The sequence below is a fragment of the Chiloscyllium plagiosum genome, chromosome 2, assembly GCF_004010195.1.
Source record: "Chiloscyllium plagiosum isolate BGI_BamShark_2017 chromosome 2, ASM401019v2, whole genome shotgun sequence".
Taxonomy (NCBI): domain Eukaryota; kingdom Metazoa; phylum Chordata; class Chondrichthyes; order Orectolobiformes; family Hemiscylliidae; genus Chiloscyllium; species Chiloscyllium plagiosum.
Window position 1 is genome coordinate 4,141,181 of NC_057711.1, and position 16,782 is coordinate 4,157,962.

The 16,782-nt window shown below is 43.9% G+C and overlaps 1 protein-coding gene across 1 annotated transcript in view; it reads right to left on the reverse strand.

Moving 5' to 3' along the window:
• LOC122539512 (otogelin-like protein) overlaps positions 1-16,782 on the reverse strand; it is a 248,549-nt gene that overhangs the window by 148,739 nt on the left and 83,028 nt on the right. Inside the window, exon 7 of the mRNA XM_043674458.1 lies at positions 8,216-8,353. Within this exon, the coding sequence (XP_043530393.1) occupies positions 8,216-8,353 (138 nt within the window). The remainder of the gene's footprint in view (positions 1-8,215; positions 8,354-16,782) is intronic.

Consider the following 16,782-nt stretch of genomic DNA (forward strand, 5'->3'; position numbering starts at 1 on the left):
CACCCTCCTCTAGCTTATCTCTCCACGCTTCAGGCTCTCTGATGAAAGACTTTTTCCCAAAACATCGATTTCGCTGCTCCTTGGATGCTGCCTGAACTGCTGTGCTCTTCCAGCACCACTAATCCAGAATCTGCTTTCAAGCATCTGCAGTCATTGTTTTTACCACGTTCTTGTACATCAGTCAATGAAAACAAGCATGCAGGTACAGCAGGCAGTGAAGAAAGCTAATAGCATGCTGGCCTTCATAACAACTGTGCTCTTCCAGCACCACTAATCCAGAATCTGCTTTCAAGCATCTGCAGTCATTGTTTTTACCACGTTCTTGTACATCAGTCAATGAAAACAAGCATGCAGGTACAGCAGGCAGTGAAGAAAGCTAATAGCATGCTGGCCTTCATAACAAGAATTGAGTATAGAAGCAAAGAGGTCCTTCTGCAGCTGTACAGGGCCCTGCTGAGACCACACCTGGAATATTGTGCGCACTTTTGGTCTCCAAATTTGAGGAAAGACATTCTGGCTATTGAGGGAGTGCAGCGTAGGTTCACGAGGTCAATTCCCGGAATGGCGGGACTATCTTATGCTAAAAGATTGGAGTGGCTGGGCTTGTATACCCTTGAGTTTAGAAGGCTGAGAGGGGATCTGATTGAGACGTATATGATTATTAAAGGATTGGACACTCTGGAGGCAGGAAGCATGTTTCCGCTGATGGGTGAGTCCCAACCAGAGGATACAGTTTAAAAATAAGGGGTAGAACACTTAGAACAGAGTTGAGGAGAAACTTCTTCACCCAGAGAGTGGTGGGTGTATGGAATGCTCTGTCCCAGAAGGCTGTTGAGGCCAAGTCTCTGGATACTTTCAAGAAAGAGTTGGATAGAGCTCTTAAGGATAGTGGAATCAAGGATCATGGGGATAAGGCAGGAAAAGGATACTGATTGAGGATGATCAGCCATGATCATAATGAATGGTGGTGCTGGCTCGAAGGGCAGAATGGCCTACTCCTGCACCTATTGTCTATTGAAATGTTGGGCCACGGGGCAGTGGGGTTGATTGCTGCAGATGTCCCGGAGATGTTCCCTGAAGCACTCTGTGAGGAGGCGTCCAGTCTCCCCAATGTAGAGGAGATCGCATCGGTAGCAACGGATACAATAAATGACATTGGTGGAAGTGCAGGTGAAACTTTGATGGAGGTGGAAGGCTCCTTTGGGGCCTTAGATGGTGGTGAGGGAGGAGGTGTGGGCGCAGGTTTTGCAATTCCTGCAGTGGCAGGGGAGGGTGCCAGGATGGGAGGGTGGTTTGTTGGGGGGGCGTGGATCTGACCAGGTAGTCACAGAGAGAACGGTCTTTGCAGAAGGCGGAAGGGGTGGGGAGGGAAATATATCCCTGGTGGTGGGGTCTGTTTGGAGGTGGCGGAAATGTTGGTGGATGGTGCAGTTAATGTGAAGGTTGGTAGGGTAGAAAGCGAGATCCGGGGGCGTTCTGTCCTTGTTACGGTTGGAGGAGTGCGGTTTGAGTGCAAAGGTGCGGGATGTGGATGAATTGTTTTGGAGGGCATCTTCAACCATGTTGGAAGGGAAATTGCGATCTCTAAAGAAGGAGGCCATTTGATGTGTTCTGTGATGGAACTGGTCCTCCTGGGAGCACAGGATGGCATTTTTTGCAGGAGGTAGGGTGGGAAGAGGTGTAATCCAGGTAGCTGTGGGAGTCGGTGGGTTTGTAAAAAATTGTCAGTGTCAAGTCGGTCATCATTAATGGAGATGGAGAGGTCCAGGAAGGGGAGGGAGGTGTCAGAGATGGTCCAGGTAAATTTAAGGTCAGGGTGGAATGTGTTGGTGAAGTTGATGAATTGCTCAATCTCCTCGCGGGAGCACGAGGTGGCGCCAATGCAGTCATCAATGTAGCGGAGGAAGAGGTGGGGAGTGGTGCCGGTGTAATTACAGAAGATCGACTGTTACACGTTGCCAACAAAGAGAAAGGCATAGCTGGGGCTCATATGGGCGCCCATGGCTACCTCTTTGGTCTGGAGGAAGTGGGAGGATTTGAAGGAGAAATTGTTAAGGGTGAGGACCAGTTCAGCCAAACGAATGAGAGTGTCGGTGGAAGGGTACTGTTGAGGATGTTGGGAGAGGAAGAAACAGAGGGCTTGGAGGCCCTGGTCATGGCGGATGGAGGTGTAGAGGGATTGGATGTCCATAGTGAAGATGGGAGGTTGAGGGCTGGGGAAACGGAAGTCTTGGAGGAGGTGGAGGGCATGGGTGGTATCTCGAACGTATGTGGGAGTTCCTGGACTAGGGGGGTAGGACAATATCAAGGTGGAGATGAGTTCGGTGGGACAGGAGCAGGCTGAGACAATGGATCGGCCAGGGTGGTCAGGCTTGTGGATCTTGGGAAGGAGGCAGAACCGGGCAGTGTGGGGTTCCCGGACTACGAGGTTGGAAGCTGGGGGTGGGAGATCTCCTGAGGTGATGAGGTTCTGTATGGTCTGGGAGATGATGGTTTGGTGATGGGGGGGTGGGGTCATGGCTGAGGGGGCAGTAGGAAGAGGTATCTTCAAGTTGGCATCTGGCTTCAGTGGTGTAGAGGTCAGTGCGCCAAACTACCACTGCACCCCTTTTATCCGCTGATTTGATGGTGAGGTTGGGATTGGAGCAAAGGCGTTGTGAGGGTGAGAGTTTGGTGTGGGGAAGAGGGGTAGACAGTTTGAGGTGATTAATGTCTCCCTGTATCCCATACTTCCTGAATTTATCAATGTTGAGTATTCCCTACGATTTCCATTAATTCCAGTTTTGCACACAGAAGCAGGAGCTAATGTTCAAGGTGGGGGTGGTTTCTGGTAGCACCATCATCATTCCAAGGCCACATTAAGAGTGATCTGCTTAAATCTCCCTGCAGGGAAACTGACTGCTATGTATGGGAAGATGGACCGATCAGTTCCTACCTGTCAACCTAAAATTATGACCTCTCATTCTAGATTACCCCACAAGAGAAAACATCCCCTCTGGTTCCTTCATCAATCCCCTTTAGCATCTATACACAACGATTAGATATTAGGGAGTATTGGTCTGAGCTGCTCAATGTCTCTTCGTAAGACAAATCCTTTATCTTTGGAATTAAACTCGTGAACCTTCTCTGAACTGCCTCCCATGCAATTTCATCCTTCCTCATGTAAGGGGACCAAAACTGTGTGCAGTACTCCCGATACTCACTAATCTCCCTGATGCCTTGTACAGTGCAGTAACACATCCTGATTTTTTTTTTCCCTCCATTTCTTTCACAATAAATGCTAAAATTCAATATTCCCTCCTTATAAAAAACAGAAGCTATGAGTAGGAGTATGCCATTTGGCTCTTTAAGCCTGCTGTATATGCATGCTAGTCTGAGAAGCATGCAAAAGGACACCTCGATCCCTCTGCACCAAAGCACCAGAATTTCTCTCAAATTTGATATATTTTGCCTTTTTACTTTTCCAACCAAAATAGACAACCTCAACTTCTCCACGTTAAACTCCATTCACCTAACCTATCTATATTCTTTCGCAAATCAATTATCCTGATTATCTGCTTTCTGTTGGTTAGCCAGTTCTCTTTCCAAACTAACAAATGACTCCAACCCTGTGTGAACTTAGTTGGTGTATTAACCTTTTGTGCAGCATCTAATCAGTTGCCTTCTAGAAGTCCAGACATACAACATCCAGAGACCCCCAGTATCCACTTTGCTTGTTACATCTTTGAAGAACTCTAGCAAATTAGTGAAACATGATTTACTTTTCATAAAATATTGAATCTGACGGATTGCATTTGGACTTTCAAATGCCCTGTCATTACTTCCTTACTAATGATTCTGACAATTTCTCAAAGACACATGTTAAACTAACTGGCCTGTAGTTTCTGACTTTCTGTCTCGCTTCATTTCTGAATAAGAGTCTTACATAATTATTTTTCCAATCTACTGAAACCTTTCCAGCATCCAGGGCATTTTAGAGTATTTTCACCAATGTATCCACTATTATACTATGTTTGCTGCTACTTCCTGTTCCTGAATAGCAAAGGCTTCCACTCCATGAATATGCAGATTACTTGTAATCTAAACAGATAACCTTCAGCATCTTTAAACTCACTTCAACACATACAGAAATGACTGATTGGCCAAAAAAGGCTATCATCTCAAAACTTGGCTCATGACATGTCTCAGAAAGTCAGAGACCAATGCTGAGGAGAGGTGCAACACTGCACATGTTTCCAAAGGGCCGTTGTGGGGCAGACTTCCTGAAGATGAGATTCAGATGCTTGGACTGGCCAGGTAGTGCAATGCAGTACAGCCCAAACAGGGTGTCCCACATCATAGTTGTTTGTAACACCCTTCACAAGCTGATCTGGCAAAGGAGGATGTCTTGGCACAGGATGGGATGGAGGAGCAGCAACTCTTCTTAAGGGAAAAGCTGAAGCTAAAGATACTGAAATGACACAGGAGCATCCTAATGGATGTCAAGATGACAAGGTTATGATCTGACAGGACAAAGAGGCATACAACTAGCTCATGGCAACCTGCCTCCAGGGGCTGAGCTAAGTTGACATGTTTGTTGTACTGTTCTTTTTGTTACTCATCATCCTGTTCTATTCAACATTCAACCTGATGAGCCTGCTCCACTTTCTGTACATCATTGTCATTAGAGTCTGCTAGAAGATTGAGCTTCCAAAATCCCCTGACATAGAGAATTTCAAAGATGCATCAACCTGTGAGTGAAGAAATTCCTCCTTATTGCATTCCTAATTGGACAATCTATTAACTTGAAATTATATCCCTTAGTTTTAGACTGACCAGCCTGGAACCTTCTCTACATCTACCTCATTGATTCTTATAAGAATTTTCTGAGTTTTGATGAAATTTCATCTCATGCTTCAAAGCTCTAGAGAATACAGACCCAGTTTACTGAGTCTCTTTGATAAAACAGTCCTGCCATCTAAGAGTTAATTTAGTGAATCTTCTTTGCACCGCCCTGTTTACCAAGTATATCTCTTTACGTATAAATGGATCAAAATTATGCATAATACACTAGAGGAAGTCTTACCAAGGCTCTGTACAACAATAACATAGAACAGTATGGGAAGGTATTTAATTGGGGGAGGGGAAATTATACTGTTATTAGACAGGAGCTGTGGAGTATAAATTGGGACCAATTGTTCTACAGGAAGTGCACAACAGAAATGTGGAGGCTGCTTAAGGAGCATTTGTTGTGAGTGTTGGATAACTTTGTCCCACTGAGAGAGGCAAAGAATGGTAAGATGAAGGAGCCATGGATGACGAGAGAAGAGGAGCTTCTCGTCAAGAGGAAGAAGGAAGCTTACTTAAGGTTGAGGAAGCAAGGATCTGGCACTGCTTTACAGGATTACAGGGTCGCCAGAAAATAACTCAAAAATGGACTGAGAAGAGCTAGGAGGTGGCATGAGGAAGCTTTGGTGAGTAGGACTGGGGAAAATCCAAAGGTACTCTACACTTATGTGAGGAATAGGAGAATGATCAGAGAGAAGGTAGGGCTGATCAGGGATAGTGGAGGGAACTTGCTTGGAGTCTGAAGAAGTAAGGGAGGCCCTGAATGAGGCCCTGAATGAGTGTTTTGCTTCAGTATTCACAAGAGAAAGGGACCTTGTTGATAGTGAGAACACCATGGACCAGGTCAATAGGCTTGAATAGATTGATATTAAGAAAGCGGATGTGCTGGAAATTCTGGTAAGTATCAAGATAAATATGTCCCCAGGGCTGGACCAGATATATCCAAAGCTACTACAGGAAGCGAGGAATGAGATTGCTATGCCTCTTTGCATCCTCACTCTGCACAGAAGTAGTAGTGGATGATTGGAGGGAGCTAAATGTTGCTCTTCTGTTCAAGAAAGGGAACAGAGTAATCCCTGAGAATTACTGACCAGTCAGTCTTACGTCTGTGGTAAGCAAGGTACTGAAAGGATTCTGAGAGATAGAATTTATGACAATTTGGAAAAAAATAGTTTGATTAAAGATAGTCAGAATGGCTTTGTGAGGGGCAGGTCATGCCGCACAAGCCTTACTGAGGTCTTTGAGGATGTGATGAGAAAAGTTGACAAAGGTCAAGGATGTGGTGTACATAGATTTCAGTAAGGCATTTGATGAGGTTTTCCAAAGTAGGTCTATTCAGAAAGTTAGGAGGTATGGGATACAGGGAAATCTGGCAGTCTCGATACAGAATTGGCTGACTGAAAGAAGACAGCGAGTGGTAGTAGATGGAAAGTATTCTGCCTGGAGGTCGGTGATCAGTGGTGTCCTGCAGAGATATGGTCTTGGGCCTCTGCTCTTATTAGTTTTTATAAATGACTTGGATGAAAAAGTGGAAGGGTGGGTTAGTAAGTTTGCTGATGATGCAAAGTTCAGTGGTGTTGAAGGTAGTGTCGAGGGCTGTTGCAGGCTACAACATGACATAGACAGGATGCAGAGCTGGGCTGAAAAGTGGCAGTTGGAGTTCAATCCAGATAAATGCAAAGTCATTCATTTTGGAAGGTCGAATTTGAATGCTGAATATGGGATTAATGGCAGGATTATGGCAGTGTGGAAGAATTGTGTGATCCATGGATATAGATCCCTCAAAGTTGCCACCCAAGTTGATAGGGTTGTTAAGAAGGCATATGGTGTTTTGACTTTAATTAGCAGGGGGATTGAGTTTAAGAGCTGTGAGGTTTTGCTGCAGCTCTATAAAACCCTGCTTAGACAACACTTGGAATATTGTGCCCAGTTCTGGTTGCTTCATTATTGGAAGGATATAGAGGCAGCACAGTGGCTAGCACTGCTGCCTCACAGCGCCAGGGACCCGGGTTCGATTCCCACCTTGGGTGACTGTCTGTGGAGGCTGCACATTCTTCCCATGTCTACGTGGGTTTGCTCTGGTTTCCTCCCACAATCCAAAGATGTACAGGTTAGGTGAATTGGCCATGCTAAATTGCCCATAGTGTTAGGTACATTAGTCAGGGGTAAATGGGTCTGGGTGGCTACTCTTTGAAGGGTCGGTGTAGACTTGTTGGGCCGAAGGGTCTGTTTCCACACTGTAGGGAATCTAATCTAATCATGCATTAGAGAGGGTGCAGAGGAGATTTACCAGGATGCCTGGATTGGAGGGTTTGTCTTATGAAGAGAGAGTGAGTGAGCTAGGGCTTTTGTCATTGGAGAGAAGGAAGAGAGGTGACTTGATAGAGGTGTACAAGGTATGGGAAATGCAGGGTTACAGGGACTGGGTAGAGAGGTGGGGGTGCGTCTGGTGGGATGCTCTTTGGAGGGTTAGTGTGGACTCGATGGACCAAATGGCCTGCTTCCACATTGCAGGATTCTATTCAATAAAGTTATTCTGTTTATTCACAAAACTGTGAAGTGACATACTTTCAAAAAAGGAACAAGACAAGAAGCACTCAATGAATGGCAAGAAGGAACAAACGGGTCTTGGTATGCTTGTCCATAGAGGCCTGAAGATGGCAGAACAGGTTAATGAGGTCAGTCAGAAAGCATGAGGCACTTGCCTTTTTCAGTCGTGGCATAGATTAAAAGATCATGGAGGTCATGATGGAGCTGTACAGGATTTTGGTCAGGCCACAGCTGGAGTGGTGTGCGCAGTTCTAGTCCTCACACTACAGGAAGAAGGTGATTGCACTGGAGGGAGCGCAGAGGGGACTCACCAAGATGTTGTTTGGGATGGAGGCTGGATAAGCTCGGGTTGCTTTCTGTGAAGCAGAAAAGGCTGAGAGTTGACCTCATAAAGGGGTATAGGTACGTAAGGTGCATGGACAAGGTGAATAAAAAACAGCTGTTCCCTCTAGTCAAAAGTTATTTTTTAAAAAAGGGGCCATAATTTTAAAGTAAAAGGCTGGAGGTTTGAGAAAATCCTGTTTCACGCAGAGGGTGGTGAGGGTTGGATTGCACTGCCTGGCAGGATAGTTGAGGAGGAAAATCTCACAACCTTCAAAAAGTATTTGGATGTGTAATTGAAATGTCATAACTTTCAATGCTTTGTGGGGAAGTGGGACTAGGTATTAATGTCTTTTTGGCAGTATTGACTGGATGGGATAAAGAGCCTCTTCTGTACTGTGTAGTTCAATGAAACTATGCTGGTGAATCTAATGCATATCACTATAGTTTTCTGTTTTAATTTCAGAGTTACGTGACACAGATTTGCTTTCTTTTCATGTGGATACATTCTGCTTACCTTATCCACATTATCCAGTATTAGAGAATCACCTCCAACTGTAATGTTAATAAGCTTTCTGCAGATGGATCCTCCAAAACGATTGCACACATTTTTCACTCCAACTCTGAAGGGTATTTTAGTGGCATGTGGCAGTGACTAACAAAGCAGAATAAAAACAAAAGGCAAATACAATTAAAAAGCAATTAAAAAGACCTTGTCAAAAGCAAATCTTCATACCAAAAGAAGGCAGCAACAGTCAGCAATATCAATGCCAGCAACAACTGACATCTCTTCAGTTGCATGCCACTCCAAAAAGGGAGGGGCACGTAGGTGAACACAGAAGGCATGGGTGAAATGCACCTGAACAGAACTCAATGTCCTTGCAGTGGTTTGCTTGCTAGGAAGGGGTTTCAAATAAATTGCTAATACGCTGGGAAGCAGAATATAACATTGTAGAGGAAAAATAGGTGCACAAATAATAGGGAGAAATAGATAACAAGAGAGGTTCCACAGTGCATGTAAGGATGTGGTAAATAAGGTTAGTAAGCTGGAGCCATAGGTAGCAATATGGCAATATCATATTCTTGTGATAATGCAACCTGGCTCTCAGAAAGAACAGGATTGTGCACAAAGTATTCCAGGATACAAAGTGTCCAGGAAAGTTAGGAAGGAAAAAAAATGGGATGATAATGTTAATGAAGAATAACAAGATAGAGTTTATTGCCTCCTGACAAGGAGTTTACGGGTACAGAGAGTCAGGTATGCTACCTATGTCTTGAGATTTTTTTTAGCACATAATAATGATCAGTTAACGATAATCATGGACCTCATCCTATGCTGTTGGCATTTAACCAGCATTTAACCTAGCAGCATTCCCAATGTAGGCTGGTGATGGGTGGAACAAGCTCATGGGAGGCCCACTCCCCAGCCAGGTCTTTTCCCCATACCAGTGATCCCTCCTCCTGGTCTGCCAAGAAGTAATCCTAAAAGAATGAAAATAATTAATTGTGGGAGTTCAATTTCAATCAGAAGAGAACATTTCTGGCTGAGACAAACTGGAAATAAAGATTGACAGACAAAACTGGAATTGAACAATGGGCTTTGTTTAAGTGAAGACAGTTCTTCAAAAGGGGAAAGTGTAGGACCAATAAACAGACAAAGGAGAAACAGAAAAAGAGTGCCTGTGATATATCTACAATACATGTGACAATACAAGTGAGAATCATCTTCTAAACAGGATGCTTACAGGGACCGTGAAGAGAGAGATAGGATGTAAAACAGCATCCGAAGGGACATAGTCATGACATTGTTGGACCAATACTCAAGAAACATGTAACAAAGGCTTTCTGAAATGGTTAATCAAGTTCAGTCAGCTGTATTAAACAGCTACAGAATATCAATAAAGAAAAAAATGACATAGGTAGTATCCCTGCCTCTGAACCATGAGGCCTGGCTTCAAGTCCCGTCTACTCCCGGAGTGTATAATGACACTTCTGAATAGACTGATTAGAAAAAAAAAATTGAAAATGGCAGACCACCAGACATTGAGCCATGTGCTATAATTAACAAAGGATCCATCAACATCCTCCTTACTAATATCTGGGGCTCTGTGCTAAATTAGTCCATCAGACCAATCAGTAAACAGCCAAAAATAGGGATAAACATCGAAGTATACCTTGGAGGTAAGTGCCAGTTAACATTATCACCAACCCTATGTACTTTTCAACCTATAGGACAGACCAAGCAGAGATGGCAGCATAGTGGCGTACAGTCAGAAGGAAGTTGCCATGGAAGTCCTCTCCATGATGTCTCATGGCAACAAATCAAACACAGGCAAGGAAGCCTCCATCTGGTTACTTATACACCATATTCCCCTCAGCAACTGAATCAGTTCTTCATCATGTTAAAGCCAACTGGAGAAAGCATTGAGGATGGAAAGAGCACAAAATGTACTCTAGTGGGAAACTTTAATGCCCATCACCTAGAATAGTTTGGTGGCACTACCACTGACTGAATTCGCTGAGTCTTGAAGGACACATTACCTGGCATCTGATGCAGCAGGCCTGTCAGAATGAAAAAGAGAGAAAAACCTACCAATATTTTGCAGACACTTTTGTCCAGATCAATGTTGGCTGAGGTGCACATTGTACGGTCTTTGAGAAGGAAGAAGGATCCTGTTCTGAAGGAGAGTCACTGGACCCAAAATATTAACTCTGCTTTCTCTCCACACATGCTGCCAGATCTGCTGACCTTTTTCCAGTAATTTCTAATTTTGTTTCTGATTTCCAGCATCTGCAGTTCTTTGGGTATTTGAAAAATTTGGGACTCTTTTCCTTGGAGAGAAGAAGTCTGAGAGGATATTTGTTTGATGTTTACAAAATCATGAGCTGGCTGGATAGAGTAGATAAAGAAGAGCAGTTCCTGTTCATAAAAGAGAAAAGAACAAGAGGGGCATAGCTAGTCCCTTGAAGGTGGAGTCACGGGTAGATAGCGTAGTGAAGGCAGCATTTGGTACGCTTGCCTTCATTGATCAATGTATTGAGTATAGGAGTTGGGATGTCATGATGCAGTTGTACAGGATATTGGTTAGGCCACTTGTGGAATACTGCATTCAGTTCTCGTCTCCTTGCCACAGGAAGGATGTCGTTAAACTTGCAAGGGTTCAGAAAAGATATACCAGGATGTTGCCGGGTTTGGAGGGTTTGAACTATAGGGAGAGGCTGAATAGACTGGGACTGTTTTCCCTGGAGTGTCAGAGGCTGAGGGGTGACGTGATAGAAGTTTATAAAATGATGAGTTGCATGGATAGGGTGAATAACCAGGCCTTTTTCCCAGGCTAGGGGAGTCTAAAATTAGACAAGAGGGGAAAGATTTAGAAGGGACCTGAGGGACAACTTTTTCACACAGAGGAATGGAATGAACTTCCAAAGGATGTGATGGAGGCTGGTATAATTACAACATTTAAAAGGTATCTGGATGGGTCCATAAATAGGAAGAGTTTAGAAGGATTATAAGACCACAAGACATAGGAGCAGAAATTAGGTCATTCAGCCCATTGAGACTACTCTGTTGTTGGATCATGGCTGATAGGCTTCTCAACCCCATTCTCCCGCCTTCTCCCCTTTGATCCCCTTGGAAATCAAGAACGTATCTATTTCTGTTTTAATTGTACTCAATGACCAGGTTTCCACAGCCTTCTGTGGCAATGAATTCCACAGATTCACCACTCTCTGGCTGAAGATGTTTCTCCTTATCTCCAAGGGCACAGCCTTTGAGTTAGGGAAGACCCTTTAGAACAGAGATGAGGAAACTCGTCAGCCAGAGAGTGGTGAAGCTATGGAACTCATTGCCACTGAAGGATGTAGAGGCACATCATTAAGTATAGATAAGACTGGGAGAGATAGGTTCTTGATTGTCAAGGGAATCATAGGTTATGGAGAGCAAGTGGGAGAATGGGGTTGAGAAACTTATCAGCCATGATTGAATAGCGGAGCAGACCTGATGGGCCGAATGGCCTAAATTCTGTTCCTATGTTTTGTGATCTTATAGATTCTATTTAAAGTGATGTGAAGGGGGATCCAAGATGGCAGCGATCCAGGAAGATCGCATTGAAGAGCTCCGCACTGCAGTGCACGTGGGACAACTTTTAACCTGCCCTAACCGGACCACTATGATATTCTGATACTCTGGAAAGGTTGTGGAGTCCCAGGAAACTGTTAAAAATCAACTTACCTCAGTTTTTGCCGTCCAGGGGTGCCGAAGAAGGGAGGAGTATCCGATGCCGGGCCTCTGGCCCAGCCTGTAGGATCCTTGGATTTGATTTCTTACTAGGCCCTAGCAAAGGAGGTCACGAACTCTTGTGAGATGTTGGGTAAGCAGATAGAGGAGAAGCTGACCCCGATCTCTATCATACTACAGAAGCATGAACAGCAGATGGGAGTTCTGGAGGAAAGGACGGATGAGGTAGAACACAAAGTTGTAGTGGTGGAAGCTGATACCGGTTCCTCCAAGAGTAGGATCCAAGCCCTGGAGAAGCAGGTCTGTAATTTGTGTGACCAAGTTGATGACCTCGAGAACAGGGACAGGAGAAAAAATATTTGGATCGTTGGTCTGCCAGAAGGTAAGTGGCTGGCGGAATTTATTGAGGACTGGTTGCCGAAATTCCTTAACTTGGAGGCTAGAAAGACAGGCTTGAAGATCAAGAGCGCTCACCGGGTCACGGTGCAGAGGTCAGGTCTGGATCAACATCCTAATCCCATCTTGGTGAGGTTTCATCATTATAGAGATAAGGAGAGAATTGTGGAAGCTTCCAGAATCCAGAGAAGGATCTGAAGGCCCTAGTTTATGAGGGCTCTAAGATCATATTCTTCCAAGACTTCTCACTCTCTGGCTAAAGAATTCTCTCATCTTCTTTCCTAACACGAAGGCTGTGCCCTTCGAGATAAGGAGAACTTTCTTTAGTCAGAGAGTGGTGAATCTGTGAAACTCATTGCCACAGAAAAGAAAATCCTATGATGGCGTCAAGAGAAGACTGAGGGAGCTTGGGATCCAGTTCTCTCTGAGGTGTCCGGTGGTGCTTCAGATCACCATAGGTGGATTTGTATATCTCTTTGACTAGTTGGAAAAGGCAAGAGACTTTGTGGACAAATTAACTTAATCTGAACAATTTAGTATATATAAATAGTAGTGTTGTTTGGGTATGTCTGTGTTTTCTCTTTTTTAAAAAAGGAGGAAGTCCAGTTGGGGCTTTCTTTTCCTATCTTTTTTATTGGTAATAATCTGGTCCACACTCTGCTTGGCGGCGGTTGAGTTGGGTATTTTCAATTTCTAAATTAAGTTATACCAAAGGATGGGTGGGGTACCTACCTTTCTCTTTCAATTTTTTTTTATTCATATTGCTATTCCATGATGTATTTTCTTTCTTTTCTGCTTATGTTTGTGGTGTGGCTCTAGCTAGGAGGAGGGAAAATGTTTGGGATGGCTAGGTGCCTACTTACATGGCAATTTATGCCCGGTTCAGGTATTTAAATGCCCAGGCTGCAGTATTGGCAGTGGGATGGGAAATTGGGTTTTGGGATGTGTAGTTGCTCCCTTTGGGCAGGGGTGAGTTCCCCTATTCAGCTTTGTTGGCTTTTTATATGGTAGTTTATTTTTTGGAGTTTGTTGTATATAGTCTTTGATAGCTTTGTAGGTTTGTTAATTGCAGTGGTTTTAGTCTATGTAGTTTTACGTTCGATGGATCTTGCGACACAAAGGCTTGACGATTTGTGGTTCAAGTTCCTCCTCTCTGGAATCTAAATGTTACTGCAGAAGGTTATGGCTAATGACTTGATTAAATGATGCATCTGGAACATCAAGGTGAGTCACTTACCAATTAAGAGGACGAAGGTACTTTCGAGTCTTAGAAAGGAAAAGTTGGATATTGCTTTGGAGCCACACTTGGATGATAGAGAACATTTGAAACTACAGCAGAATGACTTTGATCGGGTTAATTTTTCATCTTTTAAAACCAGGAGTAGGAGAGTGGCTATATTGGCTAGGAGGAAGCTCCCATTTAAGTTATTACAGTGTGTTAAAGACATGCACGGGAGGTTTGTCATTCTCAAAGCCCTGATAAAGGGGAAGAATATGGTGTTTCAAATGTTTATTGCCTTTCAGCCCATCTCCTCAAATTTCTGGTAGATGCATTCTCTAAACTGATCAGTCTCAAGTTGCAGCATATCATTGTAGGGGGAGATTTTGTCTCATGGATCCCATAGTAGACAGGTAGCCCAAATGCCCCCAGATCCCTCTGTACAAACTAAACAATTAGTGGATCTGTGTGTGGAGTTAGGGTTGGTGGACATCTGGAGGCATCTCCATCCTACAGGCAGGGATTTTATGTTTTTTCTGTATCCACACAGATGTCACACCAGGATTGATTTTTTTCTGACTCCTGCGGCAACCCTGGATTTGGTGGCATCTTGTACGATTGGTAATATTACCATCTCTGATCACGCCCCAGTGTACCTGTTGGTTAAGATTAAGGACGCTATAGTAGGCCCAAGGCACTGGCGAATGGATCCCTTTATCCTCAAGGATAATAAGTTTGTGGAGTACTTCTCTCGGGAATTTTGGGCATTCCTAGACACTAACACAGGCTCGGTTAGTAGCCCATCCATCCTTTGGGAAACTGCCAAAGTCTATGCCGGGGATTAGTTAATTCTTACTCTGCCAGTAGGAAGCGGCAGAAGGGTGAGCAGCAACGTCTCCTTGAAGCACAGTTGAAGGCAGCCGAGAAGGCTTACTTTGACAGGCCCTCATTTGTCAAGCTACAGAGGAATACCCTGCTGCGGTCTGCAATGAAATCCATGCTTACGCAGACAGCAAAGAAAGAACTTACTTTCAGAAAGCAAATGTAATATGAGCATGGTGACAAGCCAGGCAAGTACCTAGCATATCTCGCCAGGAAAAGGAGCACCCCTCAAGCCATTATGTTGATCAGGGAAGGGTCTGGGAACCTAACATGCAATTCCAAAAAGATTAAAGTGACATTCCAGAAATTTTACTCTAAGTTACTGATGGTTGTGAAGTGGGGCGGGCCAAAATGGAGTCCTTTTTCAAGGATCTGGAGCTCCCGAGCGTGACCCCCGAACAAGAGTCTTTTCTCAATGCCCCTTTTTCAGAGCAAGAGGTGCAGGAGGCTGTGAAGCAGCTTCAGAGTGGAAAGGTGCCAGGTCCTGATGGACTTCCCAGCGAATTCTATAAGGAATTTATAAACATATTGTCTGGTCTGATGCTCAACATGTTCAATAACTCAAACAGTCATGATCATCTTCCGCCATCTCTGAGAGAGGCCAATATTTCACTTATTCTTAAAAAAGGAAAGGTGCTAGAGGACTGTGCTTTGTACAGGCCCATTTCACTCTTAAATGTGGACTTCAAAATCCTCTCTAATACCCTTGCACTAATGTTGGAGACTGTGTTACCATCTCTTGTTAAAGAGGTCCAGACAACATCATAAAGGGCCGCAGACCTTCCAATAATGTTAGGAGGCCGCTTAATGTAATTCAAGCATGTCAACAAAAGTCAATACAGGGATTGGTGATTTCTCTAGATGCAGAGAAGGCATTTGACCGAGTTGAGTGGCTTTTTTATACTCTGGAGCGGTTTGGCTTGGGCGATGCCTTTATAAGATGGGTAAAGGTTCTCTACAGTGACCATCTCACTGCAGTCATGACCAATGGGGTACAATAAAGAAATTTTAACATTTTTAGGGACAGCTGGCAGGGCTGTCCCCTTTCGCCATTGCTTTTTATATTGGTGATTTGACCATTGGCGGAGGACATTTGTAGGGATCTTAATATATCAGTTCCAGAAGTGGGGTCAAAAATACATAAGATTTTGTTGTACACAGCAGTTTCGGTGCCTCGCTTCATACAATGCATTAACTTGTTTGGCACCTTTTCCGGGTACAACATTAATTTTGCAAAATCAGAGGCTATACCTATGGGTGGTCTTACGAAAGTGCTAAGTCTTGAGGGTGAATATCGATTCCTATTTAAGTGGTCACAGAGAGGTTTTGTGTATTTGGGCATATTCATCACTCCAGTTCCTAATTGGTTGTTTGAAGCTAATTTTGTTCAATTATTCGACAAAATCAAACAAGACCTTCAAAGATGGGAGGCGCTTCCAGTCTCATGGTTAGGTCGGATAGTGCTTATTAAGATGAATATTCTTTCCCATTTGTTATACCCTAAACAGATGTTCCCCTTGATTTTCGATAAGCAAAAGTTCAGGAGACTGAATGGCTGGTTCAGCTCTTTTATTTGGCATCGTAAGCGGTCCCTTAATAAATTAGCTAAACAGCAACTGCCTCACAGATTGGAGGGCGTGGACCTTCCGGACATTAAAAATTATCAACTAAGCTCACTTTTATCTTACATGACTGATTGGGCTTGTGGGGACCCTCTTTCAATATGGTTAGATATCAAAACCTCTCGGCAGGGTACCCCCTTACTAGCTTGCTGTTTTTGGACAAAATGAGCACAGTTAGGGAAGATTGTCATAACCTAATAGTTATCAATATTGTTAAAGCATGGAGGGCAATTTGGCAGAGGGGAGGCAATATTGGCAAAACATCTTCTCTTACACCTATAGTGGCTATGCCGGGTTTTCAACCAGAGATGATAGATTCAGGATTCAAATATTGGGCAGCTAGGGGTGTGTCTTGAATCAAAGGGCCTCTTTTGTACTCTGTGATTCTATGATTCTAAGTATATCATATGCCTTCTTAACTACTTTATCTATCGATCCAGAAGGGGCTGGTGTACATGCACACCAAAATCTCTCTGATCCTCAGTTCCTTCCAGGGTGCTACATTTCTAAGGCTATTCTCCTCACTGATATTATCCCTCCAATATTTGTATCACCTGATCAATTCCCTACATGTAATATAAGCCGCAACAACAAGGGCTCCAACACTGACCCATGTGGGACCCACTTGTCACAGACTTCCAATCACAAAAACACCCCTCTATCCTCATCCTCTGTTTCCTGTCACTCTCCTAATTCTGACCTAATTTGTCAAAATTCCTTGGATACCA